The sequence below is a fragment of the Centruroides sculpturatus genome, unplaced genomic scaffold, assembly GCF_000671375.1.
Source record: "Centruroides sculpturatus isolate CEXI.00-Female unplaced genomic scaffold, Cexi_2.0 scaffold225, whole genome shotgun sequence".
Lineage (NCBI taxonomy): Eukaryota > Metazoa > Arthropoda > Arachnida > Scorpiones > Buthidae > Centruroides > Centruroides sculpturatus.
The window spans coordinates 324,275-348,100 of NW_019384500.1; the positions used below are offsets into that span (position 1 = coordinate 324,275).

The following is a 23,826-nucleotide window of genomic DNA, read 5'->3' on the forward strand; positions in this document are numbered from 1 at the left end:
ATTAAAAAGTTCACTAAAAACTCAAGCTAGAATTAGTTTATTGGAAGATTTATTATATTTTTTATTTTTTAGTTTATTTTGTGTTATTTTTATATATTCTCTTGTATATTTTAATTTTATTTTATGTTAATTTTATATTTGCTTCCGTTTCTCTTGTATATTTTTAAAAATTTTTGTTCTAAATTTTGATTTAAATATTTATATTCTATACATGGAACGTATCTGTTCCATTTTCGTTTTTTAGACCTGATGATGGCCTGTTAATCAGGTTGAAAACGTTTGTTTTTCAAATATATTTCTCGGCAACAAATTAAGGTGTTTTAATTTCTGTGAATAATATTTTGTATTGTTTTATTTAAAAAACAAAAATATCTTCTAAGTTAGAAGTTTAATCTAAGTTCATTTTTTTCTTTAAATTTTCAACTCAATTCAAAGGCATTTGTAATCAGTTTCCAACAAACTTTAATAAATTTTTTTTATTTGTGAAAATTTCTATCTAATTCAAATGTAATTTTTAATACATATTTTACTCAGCATTATTATGATTTTGGAGGTTGCAGAATGTATTAAATTACTTTAAAAAATGAAAAATAATTATATTGTTTGATTTTAAGATTTATTTTATAAATTATATCTTGGGATATAATTAAAAATAATTATATTCTGGATGCAGGGAAACAGTTCACTTTTTTCCTGAAATCTCAGGACAAGAAAACACTGGGAAATGAGAAACCCTATCTTTGATATACAACAGCTAAGGATAATATAAACTATTAAAATTTATAAAGCAATATTCAAGGGAGGTTGCATTAATAATAAAGAAAACATTAATCTAAGGCAAGTATGGCAAGCAATGATATGTTACTTCCAATTGTAGTGAACATTAACATTGTTGTAAATTTGTTGTAAATTGTCTCCTTAATCATGAGTTATTAATACTGTAGGTGTGTTACTAGAAAAAATTGTAAATGTTATATGTCTCCAGTTGTATTACAGAAAGTTGTATACAGTTTAAAAATTTTGATGTGTCATATTTTGTCATTTCATACGTTAATTTTTTTTTAATTTGAATGTTGTCTTGTGACATATAGAAGGTTACTTTTTTTTAAGAAAAAGCTGTTGAAGTAATAGCATTCAATTTATAGAAATGTATATAAACTTGACAAAAGTCTCTGAAAGTGGTTGAACACATTTGTTTTTTGTATAAATGTATCTGCTGGAACCAGTATGGAAGATGTTTTAGTGTTTAGAAAGTTCTACATCAGTGTTTCTCAACCTCTAACGAATCGTCGCCCCCTTCAACGTAGTATCACCCACTTCACTTCAAAATTCCGAGGCCAAGGCTAACGCCAAATTTGTATTGCATTGAATAGACTAGTGACTAGTATAATGTTATTTGTTTAATTATTGTACGATATAACAAATAAAATATCTAATTATTCTTAATATAATGTTTTACTATATCGCCCAGAAAATTGTTTTTCGCCCCTGAAAATATAAATTGTTACTAATTGCCCCCTCAACATGGAAAAATGCCCACATGGGGGCGATATCGCCCCCGTTGAGAAACACTGTTCTACATGAATCTGAGGTAGACTTGTGAATAGAGTCAAAAATGTTTCAGATAACCAATTCTTTGCTGGAATAGCACACTCTGATTGTTACAGTTAAGTATACAAAATTCTCATCATAGCAGTATTGAATATACAATATTATCAATTAAACATGCCCTAAACAACAGTGGAGAAAGTTTTGTGAAAATCTAGATCTGTAAATTGTGTAAGGAATGGCAAAGGTGGAAGCATTTTGATCTATTTGAGGTTTATTATGCACTGCACAATAAATTACTTCAGAAGTCAGATCTCTTTAAAGTAAGACAACAAGCTTATGAATGAAAGCTAGTTAATATTACCTAGGTTTAAAAAAGGAGAATCCAGATAATGGATGAAAATGCAATTTTCATCCATGTAAGGTATCCTATAGTCTAGTATTGATTTTTAGGAATAATGATAAGTGGAAAACATTTGCCATAACCATCCGTAGTTTGGATGCTGGTTGATAATGCTTGACCTTGACAAATTCTATGGCGCAATTAAGCCAATTTTCATTTGAATGATAATGTGAACACTCGCAACTACTATATTAGGTCTAATGAAAATTTTGAACAAATTTTATTGCGCTCACTAAAGCTAATTGCTTGGCATGGTTTCACAGCATCCTTTATCATTGGTTATTATTATTATTATTATTTGTTTCTGTTTTTTTTTTTTTTTTGGAAAAATACTAAGCATTAGGATCAGTGACATGTTCTGTTAATGTTATTAGATATGAAGATATACTCCAAAACTTTGTCATTCCAGCACTTCAGTAGCTAAATTATCTGAATATCACAATCTTTATGCAACATGGTGCATCATCGCTTACTGGCTTAAATGTACTGGTACAAGTCTTACTGCAGCAACATTTTTTACATGAAAGAGTGATTAGCTAAGCATCTTCAACATTATGGATACCATGATTATCAGATGTGAATCCCTGTGACTTTTTGTGGAGTTATCTAAAATGCCTAATTTATCTGTAATGTTGTCAGACTAGCTGTCTTAAAAAATAGAATTTCACATGTTTAACAACTCCATGCAGGTTAGTTGCATTCCATTATCAAGTGTGCCATGCAGTAAATACAGATTTTAGATTATTAAAATTATATACAATTTTAGCTATCTCTTTTGCTTTCCCAACTCTTCATCTGAGGTGAAATGTTAAAAACAATAAACTGGTATTAAAAAATATACATGAAAAATAAAGAAAATAACAAATAGTAATGGTTTTAAAATATTTTTTAATACCAGTTTGTTTTTAACATTTCACCTCAGATGAAGAGTTGGGAAAGCAAAAGAGATAGCTAAGATTTCATCAAAGTTTTATTAAATTTTATATATTTTTAATATTATTTTAATAATTAAAAACTTAGACAGTATGGAGATGGAAAGCACATGGAGCTATATCTTTGATGTAATTGTCAATTCCATACTCCATATCTGTGATCACATGGGTAATTGAAATAAAAATATTGCAAGTTGTTTCTTATCTTCCAAAATTTGTTAGAAAATATATGTAGTATCCACATTGAGGACAGCAGTGCCAAGTTTTGCTCTAGTAGCTGAATTTTGAAGTAAAATTTTATCTTGAAAATTGAAATCACATATTCAGGACAATTTATATACCAAATTTGCCCAATATTCTTTCAACAGATTGTCTGAACACTTATTCTTTAATTATGATCATTCTGAAATATAGAAATCTTGTCAGTATATATATATTAGAGTTATAATGTAATCTTTAAATTAATTTTTTACATATTTAGTTTTAAGAATTTGTAAAGAATTTGTAATTTTTGATGTTAATGCATAAAATTTTGCATTATAATTTTGCAAAGTTCAAATTTATTGTGTGTATGTGTGTGTTTATATATACTGTATGTATATAAAATATGGCACCATACACAATTTTAACTTTTTTTGCCAGGAAAGTTATACTATTTGCTGTATTTTTTGTGTGTGTATTCTATGCTATTCTGATGTATTAAACATTTGGAAATTTCAAATTTTGAACACAGTTAATTAACATACAGCTTAAAACTATTTACTATAGATAACATTTAATGCATTTAGCATGATAAAGTTTACATTTCCAGACTTGGTACTTGGAATTAGACAAATGTTTTTTACACAATTAATGATCCACATGTCATGCTAATATTTCTCTCTTTATAAGATTAATAGTTCAAAAATAAAGAAAAGTTAGTAAAAAAAAATGATTTAGTTAAGTAGGAAATGCATAAAGACTCAAGTGTTTTCAAGCATTAATTACTCATTATTAGGAACCACATATGCAGAATAGAGTAAAAATTATTTCAGAACACACAAATTTAAATCTGTTTGTATGATTACGATAATGTAGCATTTATCATAATCAAATTGTACACAAAATGAAATATTAAATATAACTGACATAAGAGTAGTGTAAGATATAAGTTTTAAATATGAATTTGTTTCATCTTGAAATAATTTTAATTCTATTTTGAGTATGATTCTTAATTAATGATGAGTAATTAATACTTGAAAGTGATTGCACTTGTTCTTTTTGTTTTAGTTATTCTTACTCCATTAAAACATTTTCTACTATAAATTTTAAATTTATTCAAACACTTTTTCTAAATTCATTTTTCTTGAAATTTAGTACTGAGAAATATTTTTATGGAATTTATTAGTGGTTTATATTGGGTAATATTGTAAATAGTGAAATAATTTTTAGAGTAAATATTAAATGTGACATGATAGTAGTGTATTTAATATTTATTTTAAAGCATCAAAACAAATAAAAACAAGTTGATTTTTTTTTCAAATAATAGGGTTAGCATCAAAGAGTCATCAGTAGCAAAATTAGGTTCAGTTTGTCGAAGAGTTTATAGAATATTTTCTCATGCTTATTTTCATCACAGAGCAGTATTTGATGAATTTGAGGTAAGTTTTGGAAATTGCTTTTATTATTAATAAAATTAACATATATGCAACTTATAAATATATTAAGTTATTTAAAGGAATAAATCATACTTGTAATTCAGAATAAATGAACCAAAGTCAAAAATTTTAATGTTTTAGATTAAATTATCTCTCCATCCTCCACTTTCACTTATACAAACAAATCAGAATGATGTAAAACATTTTTGAAATAAAATTTTTAAATTTAAAACATAAATAAAATAACATCTGCCAGATCATTTATTGGATTATATTAAACTACAGTAGAGCCTCGATTATCCGACTCAATTGGGGACTGGGGTTGGTCGAATAATTGAAAAGTCGGAAAACCAAAAACTATGAAAAAATCCATTATTAGTGTTGTATATTATTATATCCCATGTAATTAGTATATTAGTATATCGCTATTAACCTACTTTGCGTTGAATTTTCATCGATGTTAAGCCTAACAAAAATTTTAAAAAATAATCATCGTCGCTGTTGTATCGTTAAAAATTAGAAAATTAAGCCTTGTTTAAATACTCGCTCCCTTTCATGGTCTATCCTGTGTTGCCAGCTAAAATATGTAAAACTAATATTAAAGTAGCCAAAACATTTTTCCCAAATATTGTAGCGCCACATCACTAGCGGACATTTGAAATTTGCCAACTAGGACGGTCGGTTAATCGGGGGGTCGGATAATCAAGGCTCTACTGTAGTAGCCCGGGACTTCCCCTAGTGGGCGTTCTAGCAGCATTACAAATTTCTATGAAGCACGTTTGATGCACTTAATATATGAAAGTTGTGTATGCTTAATTTTTAAAAGTTTGATGCACTTAATATATATATACAGAATACAGTTAAAGAATATCTTCAGTCTGTAATATAGAAATACTGTTTGTTGTTTGTGTATTGATTTTTTAAGTTTTTAAGATGAAGAATTGTATACATACATACATACATACATATATATATATGTGTATGTATGTATGTATAACCTATATGTATATGTTACACATTAAACATAAATTATGTTTAATGTGTTAATGTAAAAAAAAAAAAAACATAAAACATATGTTTAATACATTTATGTTTAATGTATTAAACATATATATATGTATTAAATTATATATATATATATATATAAATGTATATAATTCTTCATCTTAAAAACTTAAAAAATCAATACACAAACAGCAAACAGTATTTCTACATTAGAAAGTGAAGATATTCTTTACTTAAAATTGTTGAAATAAATAGAATATACAATAGAGCATTGTTTATCCGAAAGCATTCCATTCGGCAAATTTAAATTTTCATTAGTGCTGTGGCGCTGCAATTTTGGCTATATCTTGGGCTACTCCAATATTTTTTTTGTTGTTGTGTGTGTTTTAGCTGGCAGCTCTGGCAGTATTGTGTGATGTTTTTCTGAGGACTGTGTGTCGTGTTGTATTGAATATTTTTGATAGTAGATCAACTTCTAAAGTATATATTTTTTGGTTTCTATATTTTTCAATATATTTATTTTATTTATACAAAATAAACAAAATAATTTTTAACGATACAATAGCCATGATTATTATTTTAAAAAGTTTTTGTTAGGCTTAACATCAACGAAAATTCAATGCAAAGCAATACGCAACGGAGAAAAATTTCAACATTAATATATTTTTTCGTACATAATCGGTTATTTGAAAAATAAGTTATCCGAATAACCCCATTCCCCAATTGATTTGGATAAACGACACTCTACTGTAATTAAAAAATCAAGTATAAGTATATATATAAATCTTCACGTTAAAAACTAATGTTAACAGATCAATACACAGCAAACAGTATTTCTGTATTACAGACTGAAGATATTCTTTAACTGTATTCTGTATTCCGTCATTTATCCTGTCATAAACCTTCTCTATACACAACATTTTTGGTAAAAAAATTATTATTATTTTGAATCAATTTGCCTTGTTCTGAAATTTTCAGTATCTTGATTTTCACATTGGTTGCTCTCCTTACTCTGTAGAAAGCAACGTAAAGTTGTCAATGTCCAAAAACGGATTCAGACAAAAAAATTCCAACCTTGTCAAGGGTCTGTCCTTGTGACTTATTGATGGTCATCACAAACGAAGCCTTCACAGGAAACTGTCTTTGTTTCAGGGTGAATGGGTAATCAGAACCATAATTTGTCAAATCAATTCGTGGTATAAGGACTATCTGTCCCAATCCAGACCCAGTAAGCACTTCAGCTTCAATGACATGATCTCTCAAACTCATCATGACTAATCGAGTTCCATTACACAATTCCCTTTTTGTGTTAAGATTCCTCAGCGGCATTATGATAGTTCCAACCTTCAAGTGGAGTTCATGAGGAGGTAATCCAGTTGCACATACACTGTTCAGGTACTCGATTGGGTAATTTAATCGTTCCTAGTGATAATCAGTTTGTAGCTCATCATAGCTGTAATAAGTTTTTCCCCATGCTCATGTAAAAGTTTCAAAACTTCAACATTGATTCTGTCGATGTCAGCATTTTTAGGGCAAAGTAATGCCCTATATATATTTTATAGCCCTATTTTTAATTGTTGGTATCATAGGAGTTATTTGCACGCCAAATACCTCCTTCACCAAATCATTTTCACAAAGAAATTCAGGGGAACTTCAATAGTGTGTTCAAGTTCAAAAAAATTCCCCAAAGTGCTGTTTCCCAATTTCAACAGCCATTTACTATATTTAGGGTCCTGTGATCTCATATCGGTATGCAATGTGAGTTTCTTAAAGTAGCTCCAAGAATTGCAATACTTAAGTCCAGACTGGACAATCGCTGGTCGCATTGTGTGCTGGAGAATGTTTAAGCATTGCTGAAAGTCACCTCCAAGTAACATTACCTTCCCATCAAATGGAATTTGATGTCCAGTTACCTCTCTTAGAATTCTGTCGATGGCATTCATAGCATGGCTCGATGCCATGGTGCATTCATTCACGATAAGCAACTTCGCTACTCTAATATCTCTTCCATCTTTCGACTCCAAACCCAGGTTTGAAATGGATGTCTCATTGACTTCTAATGGTAACTTAAACAGAGAATGTTAAGTTCTACCTCCACTAAGCAAGTTTGCCGCAATTCCGGTTGATGCTGTGGGGATGACAATTTCATTCCTTGCTCAAAAGTAATGAAGAAGAGTTCAATACAAATATGTCTTCCCACTTCCTCCGGGTCCAACCAGGAAAAAACATTTAGGGTAGATCGCTTCATCATTCACAGCGTTGATTATCATTGTGAATGCTTGTCGTTAGTCGTCATTCAAAGATCTAATTATCTCATCTGCGGCCTCCTGCTCAACGTCTGAATTATAGATAATCTGATTCATACTTGGCAAATCATAGCCCACATCAGGTAAATTGAAATTGCAGAGTGAATGACCAAGAAGAGTCAGGGTATCTTTTACATCCTTAAGTTCATCTCGGCACATCTTTGACATTCACCCTGTTTGAGATATCACTCATAGCANTTTTTACATATTTAGTTTTAAGAATTTGTAAAGAATTTGTAATTTTTGATGTTAATGCATAAAATTTTGCATTATAATTTTGCAAAGTTCAAATTTATTGTGTGTATGTGTGTGTTTATATATACTGTATGTATATAAAATATGGCACCATACACAATTTTAACTTTTTTTGCCAGGAAAGTTATACTATTTGCTGTATTTTTTGTGTGTGTATTCTATGCTATTCTGATGTATTAAACATTTGGAAATTTCAAATTTTGAACACAGTTAATTAACATACAGCTTAAAACTATTTACTATAGATAACATTTAATGCATTTAGCATGATAAAGTTTACATTTCCAGACTTGGTACTTGGAATTAGACAAATGTTTTTTACACAATTAATGATCCACATGTCATGCTAATATTTCTCTCTTTATAAGATTAATAGTTCAAAAATAAAGAAAAGTTAGTAAAAAAAAATGATTTAGTTAAGTAGGAAATGCATAAAGACTCAAGTGTTTTCAAGCATTAATTACTCATTATTAGGAACCACATATGCAGAATAGAGTAAAAATTATTTCAGAACACACAAATTTAAATCTGTTTGTATGATTACGATAATGTAGCATTTATCATAATCAAATTGTACACAAAATGAAATATTAAATATAACTGACATAAGAGTAGTGTAAGATATAAGTTTTAAATATGAATTTGTTTCATCTTGAAATAATTTTAATTCTTTTTGAGTATGATTCTTAATTAATGATGAGTAATTAATACTTGAAAGTGATTGCACTTGTTCTTTTTGTTTTAGTTATTCTTACTCCATTAAAACATTTTCTACTATAAATTTTAAATTTATTCAAACACTTTTTCTAAATTCATTTTTCTTGAAATTTAGTACTGAGAAATATTTTTATGGAATTTATTAGTGGTTTATATTGGGTAATATTGTAAATAGTGAAATAATTTTTAGAGTAAATATTAAATGTGACATGATAGTAGTGTATTTAATATTTATTTTAAAGCATCAAAACAAATAAAAACAAGTTGATTTTTTTTTCAAATAATAGGGTTAGCATCAAAGAGTCATCAGTAGCAAAATTAGGTTCAGTTTGTCGAAGAGTTTATAGAATATTTTCTCATGCTTATTTTCATCACAGAGCAGTATTTGATGAATTTGAGGTAAGTTTTGGAAATTGCTTTTATTATTAATAAAATTAACATATATGCAACTTATAAATATATTAAGTTATTTAAAGGAATAAATCATACTTGTAATTCAGAATAAATGAACCAAAGTCAAAAATTTTAATGTTTTAGATTAAATTATCTCTCCATCCTCCACTTTCACTTATACAAACAAATCAGAATGATGTAAAACATTTTTGAAATAAAATTTTTAAATTTAAAACATAAATAAAATAACATCTGCCAGATCATTTATTGGATTATATTAAACTACAGTAGAGCCTCGATTATCCGACTCAATTGGGGACTGGGGTTGGTCGAATAATTGAAAAGTCGGAAAACCAAAAACTATGAAAAAATCCATTATTAGTGTTGTATATTATTATATCCCATGTAATTAGTATATTAGTATATCGCTATTAACCTACTTTGCGTTGAATTTTCATCGATGTTAAGCCTAACAAAAATTTTAAAAAATAATCATCGTCGCTGTTGTATCGTTAAAAATTAGAAAATTAAGCCTTGTTTAAATACTCGCTCCCTTTCATGGTCTATCCTGTGTTGCCAGCTAAAATATGTAAAACTAATATTAAAGTAGCCAAAACATTTTTCCCAAATATTGTAGCGCCACATCACTAGCGGACATTTGAAATTTGCCAACTAGGACGGTCGGTTAATCGGGGGGTCGGATAATCAAGGCTCTACTGTAGTAGCCCGGGACTTCCCCTAGTGGGCGTTCTAGCAGCATTACAAATTTCTATGAAGCACGTTTGATGCACTTAATATATGAAAGTTGTGTATGCTTAATTTTTAAAAGTTTGATGCACTTAATATATATATACAGAATACAGTTAAAGAATATCTTCAGTCTGTAATATAGAAATACTGTTTGTTGTTTGTGTATTGATTTTTTAAGTTTTTAAGATGAAGAATTGTATACATACATACATACATACATATATATATATGTGTATGTATGTATGTATAACCTATATGTATATGTTACACATTAAACATAAATTATGTTTAATGTGTTAATGTAAAAAAAAAAAAAACATAAAACATATGTTTAATACATTTATGTTTAATGTATTAAACATATATATATGTATTAAATTATATATATATATATATATATAAATGTATATAATTCTTCATCTTAAAACTTAAAAAATCAATACACAAACAGCAAACAGTATTTCTACATTAGAAAGTGAAGATATTCTTTACTTAAAATTGTTGAAATAAATAGAATATACAATAGAGCATTGTTTATCCGAAAGCATTCCATTCGGCAAATTTAAATTTTCATTAGTGCTGTGGCGCTGCAATTTTGGCTATATCTTGGGCTACTCCAATATTTTTTTTGTTGTTGTGTGTGTTTTAGCTGGCAGCTCTGGCAGTATTGTGTGATGTTTTTCTGAGGACTGTGTGTCGTGTTGTATTGAATATTTTTGATAGTAGATCAACTTCTAAAGTATATATTTTTTGGTTTCTATATTTTTCAATATATTTATTTTATTTATACAAAATAAACAAAATAATTTTTAACGATACAATAGCCATGATTATTATTTTAAAAAGTTTTTGTTAGGCTTAACATCAACGAAAATTCAATGCAAAGCAATACGCAACGGAGAAAAATTTCAACATTAATATATTTTTTCGTACATAATCGGTTATTTGAAAAATAAGTTATCCGAATAACCCCATTCCCCAATTGATTTGGATAAACGACACTCTACTGTAATTAAAAAATCAAGTATAAGTATATATATAAATCTTCACGTTAAAAACTAATGTTAACAGATCAATACACAGCAAACAGTATTTCTGTATTACAGACTGAAGATATTCTTTAACTGTATTCTGTATTCCGTCATTTATCCTGTCATAAACCTTCTCTATACACAACATTTTTGGTAAAAAAATTATTATTATTTTGAATCAATTTGCCTTGTTCTGAAATTTTCAGTATCTTGATTTTCACATTGGTTGCTCTCCTTACTCTGTAGAAAGCAACGTAAAGTTGTCAATGTCCAAAAACGGATTCAGACAAAAAAATTCCAACCTTGTCAAGGGTCTGTCCTTGTGACTTATTGATGGTCATCACAAACGAAGCCTTCACAGGAAACTGTCTTTGTTTCAGGGTGAATGGGTAATCAGAACCATAATTTGTCAAATCAATTCGTGGTATAAGGACTATCTGTCCCAATCCAGACCCAGTAAGCACTTCAGCTTCAATGACATGATCTCTCAAACTCATCATGACTAATCGAGTTCCATTACACAATTCCCTTTTTGTGTTAAGATTCCTCAGCGGCATTATGATAGTTCCAACCTTCAAGTGGAGTTCATGAGGAGGTAATCCAGTTGCACATACACTGTTCAGGTACTCGATTGGGTAATTTAATCGTTCCTAGTGATAATCAGTTTGTAGCTCATCATAGCTGTAATAAGTTTTTCCCCATGCTCATGTAAAAGTTTCAAAACTTCAACATTGATTCTGTCGATGTCAGCATTTTTAGGGCAAAGTAATGCCCTATATATATTTTATAGCCCTATTTTTAATTGTTGGTATCATAGGAGTTATTTGCACGCCAAATACCTCCTTCACCAAATCATTTTCACAAAGAAATTCAGGGGAACTTCAATAGTGTGTTCAAGTTCAAAAAAATTCCCCAAAGTGCTGTTTCCCAATTTCAACAGCCATTTACTATATTTAGGGTCCTGTGATCTCATATCGGTATGCAATGTGAGTTTCTTAAAGTAGCTCCAAGAATTGCAATACTTAAGTCCAGACTGGACAATCGCTGGTCGCATTGTGTGCTGGAGAATGTTTAAGCATTGCTGAAAGTCACCTCCAAGTAACATTACCTTCCCATCAAATGGAATTTGATGTCCAGTTACCTCTCTTAGAATTCTGTCGATGGCATTCATAGCATGGCTCGATGCCATGGTGCATTCATTCACGATAAGCAACTTCGCTACTCTAATATCTCTTCCATCTTTCGACTCCAAACCCAGGTTTGAAATGGATGTCTCATTGACTTCTAATGGTAACTTAAACAGAGAATGTTAAGTTCTACCTCCACTAAGCAAGTTTGCCGCAATTCCGGTTGATGCTGTGGGGATGACAATTTCATTCCTTGCTCAAAAGTAATGAAGAAGAGTTCAATACAAATATGTCTTCCCACTTCCTCCGGGTCCAACCAGGAAAAAACATTTAGGGTAGATCGCTTCATCATTCACAGCGTTGATTATCATTGTGAATGCTTGTCGTTAGTCGTCATTCAAAGATCTAATTATCTCATCTGCGGCCTCCTGCTCAACGTCTGAATTATAGATAATCTGATTCATACTTGGCAAATCATAGCCCACATCAGGTAAATTGAAATTGCAGAGTGAATGACCAAGAAGAGTCAGGGTATCTTTTACATCCTTAAGTTCATCTCGGCACATCTTTGACATTCACCCTGTTTGAGATATCACTCATAGCAAATGTCCTCTGTCAAGTACTGTAAATTATCATTCTATAACTTAAGAGCATCTGAGGGAAGGCCATAAGCACAGATATAGGCAAACGTTTGCATAAGCTGGAATGGCATTGTATAAACAATGGCTTCATGAATTGTGTCATCTAAAAGATATCCCTTGTGCTTCGCAGCCTCTTGAAAGGTACCTACCTGAATGGACTCTTTCACCACAATTGTTCATAAGTGTTGAAAAGATGTCACTGCCTTTTTGTGGCATAAAAGTAATCGAAGATAGTATCTTTCTGGGTCTTTAATACTTACATTCACCATTCTCCCAATTACTTTCTCTCCTCCCGTTTATCTCCTTTCCCACTTTGCAGTCGTATCCTTCCAAACGAAATGTTTGGTTATTTCGGAATAAGTAAAGTCATGCGCAGTTTCATCTACTACATTCAACTTAAACCATCCTGTCAATTTCGTATCTTTCCTCTGAGCTCAATCTGCAGCCACCTGTTCATTTCCCTTGAAAGTACACTATATGTTGATTTTGCAGATGTACTGGTAGTCTATAGATAGTGTGCAACTGATCATGCATCTTGAATCTAAAAATTCAATGAATTGCTTTCGGTGCACTCACATATCATGAGTCCACATACTCCTTTGTCTCATCTGTTTCGTTTTTCTCAGTAACACAAAGGTTTGCACAATCATGACCTTTGTATACATACTTGTATAAGTACTTCACACTCTTTACTGATGAACAGATCTCCATATTTATATGACAATTATATGTTAGTAATAAGTATGGATTGTAAGGAACAACCCAGCTATTATCTATCAACTTCCCATTCATTTCAACAGATCCTTGATTCTGTCGTCTATAATATGGATATCCATCCAAATTTCCAAGCGTAGCNGCTAGTGATGTGGTGCTACAATATTTGGCTATGTCTTGGCTACTTTAATATTATTTTTACGTGTTTTAACTGGCAACACTGGCTCGACCATGAAAGGGAACCAGTATTTAAACGAGGCTTATTTTCTAATTTTTAATGATACAATAGTGACGATTATTATTTTAAAAAAATTTTTGTTAGGCTTAACATTGATGAAAATTCAATGCAAAGTAGGTTAATAACAATATACTAATATACTAATTACATGGGATATACTAATATACTACACTAATAATGGATTTTTTCATACTTNAAATTCAATGCAAAGCAATACGCAACGGAGAAAAATTTCAACATTAATATATTTTTTCGTACATAATCGGTTATTTGAAAAATAAGTTATCCGAATAACCCCATTCCCCAATTGATTTGGATAAACGACACTCTACTGTAATTAAAAAATCAAGTATAAGTATATATATAAATCTTCACGTTAAAAACTAATGTTAACAGATCAATACACAGCAAACAGTATTTCTGTATTACAGACTGAAGATATTCTTTAACTGTATTCTGTATTCCGTCATTTATCCTGTCATAAACCTTCTCTATACACAACATTTTTGGTAAAAAAATTATTATTATTTTGAATCAATTTGCCTTGTTCTGAAATTTTCAGTATCTTGATTTTCACATTGGTTGCTCTCCTTACTCTGTAGAAAGCAACGTAAAGTTGTCAATGTCCAAAAACGGATTCAGACAAAAAAATTCCAACCTTGTCAAGGGTCTGTCCTTGTGACTTATTGATGGTCATCACAAACGAAGCCTTCACAGGAAACTGTCTTTGTTTCAGGGTGAATGGGTAATCAGAACCATAATTTGTCAAATCAATTCGTGGTATAAGGACTATCTGTCCCAATCCAGACCCAGTAAGCACTTCAGCTTCAATGACATGATCTCTCAAACTCATCATGACTAATCGAGTTCCATTACACAATTCCCTTTTTGTGTTAAGATTCCTCAGCGGCATTATGATAGTTCCAACCTTCAAGTGGAGTTCATGAGGAGGTAATCCAGTTGCACATACACTGTTCAGGTACTCGATTGGGTAATTTAATCGTTCCTAGTGATAATCAGTTTGTAGCTCATCATAGCTGTAATAAGTTTTTCCCCATGCTCATGTAAAAGTTTCAAAACTTCAACATTGATTCTGTCGATGTCAGCATTTTTAGGGCAAAGTAATGCCCTATATATATTTTATAGCCCTATTTTTAATTGTTGGTATCATAGGAGTTATTTGCACGCCAAATACCTCCTTCACCAAATCATTTTCACAAAGAAATTCAGGGGAACTTCAATAGTGTGTTCAAGTTCAAAAAAATTCCCCAAAGTGCTGTTTCCCAATTTCAACAGCCATTTACTATATTTAGGGTCCTGTGATCTCATATCGGTATGCAATGTGAGTTTCTTAAAGTAGCTCCAAGAATTGCAATACTTAAGTCCAGACTGGACAATCGCTGGTCGCATTGTGTGCTGGAGAATGTTTAAGCATTGCTGAAAGTCACCTCCAAGTAACATTACCTTCCCATCAAATGGAATTTGATGTCCAGTTACCTCTCTTAGAATTCTGTCGATGGCATTCATAGCATGGCTCGATGCCATGGTGCATTCATTCACGATAAGCAACTTCGCTACTCTAATATCTCTTCCATCTTTCGACTCCAAACCCAGGTTTGAAATGGATGTCTCATTGACTTCTAATGGTAACTTAAACAGAGAATGTTAAGTTCTACCTCCACTAAGCAAGTTTGCCGCAATTCCGGTTGATGCTGTGGGGATGACAATTTCATTCCTTGCTCAAAAGTAATGAAGAAGAGTTCAATACAAATATGTCTTCCCACTTCCTCCGGGTCCAACCAGGAAAAAACATTTAGGGTAGATCGCTTCATCATTCACAGCGTTGATTATCATTGTGAATGCTTGTCGTTAGTCGTCATTCAAAGATCTAATTATCTCATCTGCGGCCTCCTGCTCAACGTCTGAATTATAGATAATCTGATTCATACTTGGCAAATCATAGCCCACATCAGGTAAATTGAAATTGCAGAGTGAATGACCAAGAAGAGTCAGGGTATCTTTTACATCCTTAAGTTCATCTCGGCACATCTTTGACATTCACCCTGTTTGAGATATCACTCATAGCAAATGTCCTCTGTCAAGTACTGTAAATTATCATTCTATAACTTAAGAGCATCTGAGGGAAGGCCATAAGCACAGATATAGGCATATAGCATCTGAGGGAAGGCCATAAGCACAGATATAGGCAAACGTTTGCATAAGCTGGAATGGCATTGTATAAACAATGGCTTCATGAATTGTGTCATCTAAAAGATATCCCTTGTGCTTCGCAGCCTCTTGAAAGGTACCTACCTGAATGGACTCTTTCACCACAATTGTTCATAAGTGTTGAAAAGATGTCACTGCCTTTTTGTGGCATAAAAGTAATCGAAGATAGTATCTTTCTGGGTCTTTAATACTTACATTCACCATTCTCCCAATTACTTTCTCTCCTCCCGTTTATCTCCTTTCCCACTTTGCAGTCGTATCCTTCCAAACGAAGTGTTTGGTTATTTCGGAATAAGTAAAGTCATGCGCAGTTTCATCTACTACATTCAACTTAAACCATCCTGTCAATTTCGTATCTTTCCTCTGAGCTCAATCTGCAGCCACCTGTTCATTTCCCTTGAAAGTACACTATATGTTGATTTTGCAGATGTACTGGTAGTCTATAGATAGTGTGCGACTGATCATGCATCTTGAATCTAAAAATTCAATGAATTGCTTTCGGTGCACTCACATATCATGAGTCCACATACTCCTTTGTCTCATCTGTTTCGTTTTTCTCAGTAACACAAAGGTTTGCACAATCATGACCTTTGTATACATACTTGTATAAGTACTTCACACTCTTTACTGATGAACAGATCTCCATATTTATATGACAATTATATGTTAGTAATAAGTATGGATTGTAAGGAACAACCCAGCTATTATCTATCAACTTCCCATTCATTTCAACAGATCCTTGATTCTGTCGTCTATAATATGGATATCCATCCAAATTTCCAAGCGTAGCATCACAGAAGGACTTTGGAAACTTCTTCGTGCAATAACTGTCAACCATGCAGGGACATTAAGGGTTTCTCTTCCCACATGGTCCATGGATCATATGTTTCATGACTATTTCAAAAAGTCATGGCGAAGTCTCTTTATCTAGAATCTCTGCTTTCACAATTTTATCAATATCTTCCGGAGTGGTAATTTTTTCATCCTTGTCTAAGATGATCAGAATGTGTGCATGTGGAAGACATCTCTTCTGAAACCCAATCACATGAACATGAGCAACAACCTTCCCAAATAATGACTTATGCTTATTTGTAATGTCATCAAGAAGTTGTTTAAGTTTCAAGTTAAATACTTGTGTGACCAAGTCAGGTCTGAATTCAGCTTTTTTCCAAGGTTTGAGGTTTTCAGTTATTTCTTTCCATTTTGGGTTGCAAGTCATTGTAACAAATAAATCAGGATTTCCATACTTTGTGACAATGGCCATAACATCTTGGTAATACTGCTGTATGTTTCGTACTCCACCCTGGAAACTTGAAGGCAGTATAACTGCTTTTCCTATCAGGTTATTCCTCCCATGAACTTCCTCATCCCGTTCTATCGCATCCATTAAACCATTATATTTCTCTGATCTCAATGTTGACTGATTATTTTTCACCCAGTTCAAGTCGTTTGCCTCAGCTCTCATATAAGCATCCACCATGTATTGTTTCAATTTTCCCACACTCAATATTGGATTAAGTTCATCATATTGAGGAGACAATCTGTAAGAGAAATATTCCTGCATACTTATTCTTTCTCATGTCTGTGCCTCATTCTTCTTTACTCTTGCAATTGTGGTTGTCCATACGTTGTCTCCTCCAGGAAACAGTATGGGGTATGTCAATGCATCCAGCTTTTCGTGTACTATACTTACTCGTTGTATACTCCATTTTTAAAGTTTTTTTTATGGAGAGGTTTTTAACCTACCGTATTAGCCCGAATATAACGCGACCCCGAATTTAACGCGACTCCAAAATTTTCATAAAGATGTTTAGGAAAAAAATAATACTCATAAAAGAATTCAAAGAAAGTAAAATTCAATCAGATAAGCGTTTATTTATGTAATTACAGTAGAGCGTCATTTATCCAAATCAATTGGGGACTGGGGTGGTTCGAATAACTTATTTTTCGGATAACGAATCATGTACGAAAAAAAATATTAATTTATCTCATGTTAAAATTTTTCTCCGTTGCGTGTCGCTTCGCGTTGAATTTTCGTCGATGTTAAGCCTAACGAAGACTATTGTATCGTTAAAAATTATTTTTTTATTATGTACAAACAAAATAAATATATTGAAAAATATAAAAACAATAAAAAATTATACTTCAAATGTTAATTTAGTATCAAAAACGTAAAATATTTGAGTAACCCAAGAAATAGCCGAAGATTGCAGCGTCACAGCACTAGCGAAAATTTAAATTTGCCGACTGGAATGCTTTCGGATAACCAGCTTTCAGATAAACGACGCTCTATTGTATAGCTAATAACACAGGCAACCTCTGTAGGAAAATGTCCTTGTTTATATTACATTCGATTACTTAAACCCCGAATTTAGTGCAAGTCGATTTTTTAACGGAAAATAAATGGTAGAAAAATATAGCGTTATATTCGGGCTAATACGGTATATTCCACAGAACACAGGTTCTCTGACTCTACACTCTTTTGTAAAATGAGTTTTGGCAGGAGACATCTAATGTCATATACCAGGGATGGGCAAGCAAGAGTTCAGTGGGAGCCAAAATGTAGGTTTTGCAAAATGCATGGGAGTTGCAGTTCTGTACTTTTTTATTCTGTACCATGATTTTATTATATAATATAAATATATTAGGTTGTTTTTTTTACCACTAGATGGATTAGTCGTATTTTTCCCGCCATTTTCATTCTAAACCATATTATCATTATATATTTCGACAGCTAGAATTTTAAGGCTTATTTGTAAAAAATTTTGTTTGATTTCATGCAATTGTTTATTTTTTGTGTCCCATCAAATATGGAAGATTGAAAGCAGCATTTTTGGCATATTTTGCTTTTTTATTACCAAAAAATCAAAATGCTGTTCAAGCGAGAAAAAAATTGTGTGATGTGTATGGAGAAGATGTATTGACAGAACGACAGTGCCAAAACTGGTTTACAAAATTTCGTTCTGGCAATTTCAATATTGAAGATGCACCACGTTCTGGATGGCCAGTTGAAGCCAATGAAAACAAAATAAAGGCACTGATTGAAGCAAACTGCCGAATAACAACACGTGAAATCACTAAGAGATAAAAATCTGTCAAATTGAACCATTTATGATTACTTGAAACAAATTGGTTTCGTTTCAAAGCTTGATATAAGGGTTCCACATGTTCTTAAAGAGAGATACTCTCTTTGGTGGGATTTTAAGAAAATTTTCTTTTGGAGCTTTTACCAGACAATTTAACAATTGATTCAAAAGAGTACTGCCATTGAGTAAACAAATTGAGTAATATCATCAAACAGAAAAGGCAGCCAGAATTGATCAACAAAACAGGTGTAGTGTTTTACTATGACAATGTCAAATTTCACACAAGTTTGGTAACTCATCAGAAACTGTTATAACTTAGATGGGAGGTGCTATCACACCAACCATATTCACCAGATTGAGCACACTCGGATTATTACTTGTTCCGGTCTGTACAAATTTTTTTTAACTGTAAGACATTTACTTGAAATGACAATGTCAAAAATCACTTGGATCAGTTTTTTGTAAGCAACGATCAAAACTTTTATGAATGTGAAATCATGTTACTACCAGAAATGATGACAACAGGTATTTGACCAAACTGGTCAATATATAATTCAATAAAATATTTATTTATTATAAAATATTTTTTTTCCACAGAAAAAGAAACAAACTTACTTTCTGAACAACCCAATAATATAAAACAAATATTGAATTTTTTAATAAACATATTTTCACAAAATTGTAGAAATCAAATTGTAAAAATAATAGTAAAAATAATAATCCACAAAAACCTTTCTGTACAAGTGTTATGTTCTTAACTACTCCACATACGCTTTCGACCTCCACCGAGGTCTGCTTCAGGTGGTGACTGACTGTCGTAATGATGTAAATAATCATTCGCAGAGATGTAAATCACCAGAGATGTAAATAATCGTGAGCAGTACAGAAAGGTTTTCATGGATTATTATTACTCAACGAAGTGTTAAGTTGTTGGAAGTCGTTTTGTGTTAATAATAAAAAGCAGAAATTAACACTTTCAGAAAGAGCCACATGTAATTCAAAAAGAGCATGCAGCTCTCGGAGCCGCATTTGCTCATGTCTGCTGTATACTCTACTAATATATGACAAACCCATTGAAAAACAAGAAACAAACAAAACTCAATCAATTTTTAAAAGTATATGATTTAAGTTTACACTGTTTTACTTTTATATATTATTCAAATGTATTATACATATAATAAATTACGTAATTCTTAACAAAGAAATTGTATACAAATTCAGTTGTTCAGTGTTTTGTGCTGCACCCATAATTTTGTGACAATTAAATTCACTTTGAAAGAAATTCAAAAATAGTTTAATTTGTACATTTTTCTCACTTATGTGATATTTTTCTCAGTTCCCATGAAAACATTTATAAAATGGGATTCAACTGTTTATTGGAGTATGCTATTATAATTTTGGATTAAAAGACTAAAATTATTTCTTACTATTGGATCTGATCATCAGTCACAAAATCTTCTACCAGTTTTGCTTTCTTACATTGTCCCTTTCATTATAGAAGGACATGGTTGCACATTAGCTTACATTTCTAGCATTTGATGAGCTATTGGTTATTGGGATCCAACTAAGATGGAACAGTCTTCTCATTATAAACTTTTTATTAGTTCCAGAAATTAATGTTCTGTCAGGAACTAAACTCCTGCTTGTCTTGTTTTTTGCATATGATGGATTCATTAACATAATAAGCATGATTTTTTTTTCTGTTTGCAGAGTGAAACTTGCCTATGTCGTCGTTTCACCTCTTTCGTTACCAAATATAACCTGATGTCCAAGGACAATCTGATCGTGCCCATCCTGGAGGAAGAGTCCAACACAGGAGAGAGTGAAGCCTGAATCATTCCTATCAACTTGCCTGTCTCTCTTTCCTGCCAGTGAAACTATGCTGCCCAGGAGAGAGGCATTCTGGCATTGTGAACAGAAAGACAGATGTTATTTACACCAGTGAAACATAATTAGTGGAAAGGTAACAGCAGGGTCAGTCAGAATCTGGCTAAATCTTTAGTCCAAACCAATCTTCAATAAAATCTCATTTTCCTTATTAATCCAACATACTCATTCCTTTCCCACAAATACAGATTGTCCATCATCAGTAACTCTGGATTTGGGTCAGTGTCCTTTCCTCTTAAATCACTGAAAAGGAAGGACTCTGATTACTGTCTAAACATTAATTTTATGTTTGATGCATGCAGACACAAAATTAAAATGATCAACATCGACAACTGATTTTGCCAATATTCTGTTTTGACTCAAATTATGAACAGAGAGAATTTCTTTAGCTTATTGTTAATGCTGAATCTGCCATGATTTGCATCAGTCTTTATGAAAGTGTCATTTATTATTAGTTGAGATATTCAATGGATAATGCATGTTTCATTCCAATAATGCATGTTTTTCCAGCAATTCATTGTGATGCTTGAAAATCAGAACTTCTGTCTGTTAACTAAGCTATTAATTTCAAAAAGGGATTTATACATCAGAAATATGGATATAGTTTGTGAATAGTAAACAAAAAAGATAAGAAAAGATGGTCAGACATCTAAAAGATAGGAATTTCCAGCAAATCATTTTTTTTTGTTTTGTCACTAAGATGTTTGAAGTGAGAAATGTGTATTGATTGCAACATACTGTAGGTTTATCTATGTTTGTTCTGATCAACTGTGGCCTGTTGGCAACCAGCAATTTGTCATATTGCTTGTAAATTTGGGGTCTGCTGTCTATATTTAATTAATTCAATTTTTAACAGATGCTGGTCTTAAATTAAGGCTTATTTGTAGTCAAATGTAGTCTGGTACCATCACTGCTAGTCCAGAGTTCCCTTAAGTTCACTGCTAGATTTCGAATTATAGATTTGACACTTGATGCTACACCATTTTGTTCTATTTTTAATTCTTTATTAGATTTCTTTGGCAGACTTTTCCACAACTTTAGACAATTATCAGTTATTTTTAAAATAACTATATTGTTTAGTATTAAAAAACTGATCTGTTATAAGTATTCATACCAGTTTCAGATCTAATCTTTACCTAATTTTCTGCTTATTTTATGATTTTTATAATCAAATTTTGACAGATAGCTGAGTTGGTGAAAATATGATTCTGTTATTCTGAGGGATCTAAGTTTGAGTTCAGGTCAGAAATATTGGGAATTTTTATTGGCAATTCATTCAGCACATGTGGATGTTGTTTGTCCCTTAGTAGTTGCTACCCCCTGTTGTGAGTTTAGCTAAATTTATGATGGACATGGAGGAAAAAAAGGACATTCTGGCTTAGGACAGAAACTAATAAAAAAAAATCAAATTATACGTCAAAGATATTAGGATAAATTTATTAAGGCAGTACAAAAAATTCTCTTCTGTGTTAATTCAATTGAACTATTTTCTTCTTTCCAATTTGCACTACAAATTTGTGTCAGGCAATATTCACTGTTTGATGTTTGATTCATTATCATGTTGCTCCAAATGAGATACTGACCAGAGTTTGACTATAAGGTGTAACACCACATTTATCAACTTTGCAAATGGCTAGCAACCTCAACTTCATAATATCAGTAGACTGTAAATATTTCTGATAGTATATTTATCTCTGTCTACTGATATCATGACTAGACAGTCTACTATTTACAAATATGTAAATAGTAATTAGACTGAATTAAATATTTCCTAAAAGTTGACATATATGTGGCTGTGGAAACTCAATGTGATGAATAAAAAGTTGACCATTTACCAAAATTATTATCCATTACTTCTTAAAGGCATATTCATACTAGAATTGTTCTGTCATACTCCAAAAGAATGACAAAAAGACAAATGCATATGCACTTGTACAGTTATCTATTAAACAGTGTAAGCCTTAGCAAAATGGACACTCTTGGATTCATGTTTTTATTCATGCTATTATGAAATGTAGAACTTTTTATGGTGGATGTGACATTATTATTTACATCTTCACTGGTTGATAAATTTTTCTCCATTGCTGCTGTTTGTCATTAATATTCAATTATTGTGGTAACAGCTATTGGAGACACAGTTGGACTGGATGATTCTAGGGTGAATTTACCTTTAGCCAGCTACCATGATTTTTAAAAATGTATGGATTCTTGTTGATGTGATTTTTATTGGAACTACACCTCTTATTTGTGATGACATAGTAAAAGGTTTGCCAAGATGACAAAAGTACAGATAATGTCTCTTATACTGATAATTAATTCAACATGTTTATCATACTGTCATCTCTTACTTATTAGCTATTATTATTATTTACTAATCTTCAATTACACTCTTCTGCAGTGTTTAAATATGTTATGATCAATTAGCATATAATTAATTTATTTATACAAAGTTTGTAAACTAATAATGATTATAATAATTTGTTATGTGCAGTAATTTTTTTATATTTTAGAAGTACAGATGAATATTTGTTAGAGATTAATGAAATATATATAAGTTTTAATTTTTTTTTTCTTCTTTCATTCAAGAATTGAATAAATTATTTTACTGATTTGCTCTAAATATTATTATATGTTAATACAAATCTTAAAATATACTTTCAAAAATAAAGTATCAGTTAAAAATTTGGAATATTCCATGAAGTTTTCTTTCACATATCACATGTTTTCATCTGTTACCACCAATGTCTGGATGGCCCAAAGTAGTAAAGGAACAGTATTTATACTCTGGGAAACCAGCTTCAAGTCTGTGTCAGAAAAGTAAGGAATTTTTCTTAGATATAGCTCGAATATATGGTTGAATATTGAATATATAGCTCTGAATATCTTAGCTGTTCATGGCCCACCAGTGGCCAAGTGGTCTTCATTCC

At 31.3% G+C, this 23,826-nt stretch overlaps 3 protein-coding genes across 3 annotated transcripts in view; 1 reads left to right on the plus strand and 2 right to left on the minus strand.

Moving 5' to 3' along the window:
- LOC111622021 (MOB-like protein phocein) overlaps positions 1 to 23,519 on the plus strand; it is a 71,047-nt gene extending 47,528 nt beyond the window's left edge. Inside the window, exons 5-6 of the mRNA XM_023364321.1 lie at positions 4,412 to 4,523; positions 20,723 to 23,519. Coding sequence (XP_023220089.1) covers positions 4,412 to 4,523; positions 20,723 to 20,845 — 235 coding nt within the window. The 3' untranslated portion in view covers positions 20,846 to 23,519. The remainder of the gene's footprint in view (positions 1 to 4,411; positions 4,524 to 20,722) is intronic.
- Positions 11,099 to 13,584, minus strand: LOC111622031 (ATP-dependent DNA helicase PIF4-like). The gene is given in 1 exon segment (XM_023364329.1): positions 11,099 to 13,584. A coding segment is annotated over 1 exon segment (858 nt). The 5' UTR covers positions 12,680 to 13,584; the 3' UTR covers positions 11,099 to 11,821.
- On the minus strand, positions 14,175 to 15,981 carry LOC111622030 (ATP-dependent DNA helicase PIF4-like). Its single transcript, XM_023364328.1, is given in 2 exon segments — positions 14,175 to 15,834; positions 15,875 to 15,981. A coding segment is annotated over 1 exon segment (858 nt). The 5' UTR covers positions 15,756 to 15,834; positions 15,875 to 15,981; the 3' UTR covers positions 14,175 to 14,897.
- Positions 23,520 to 23,826: the final 307 nt, after the last annotated feature.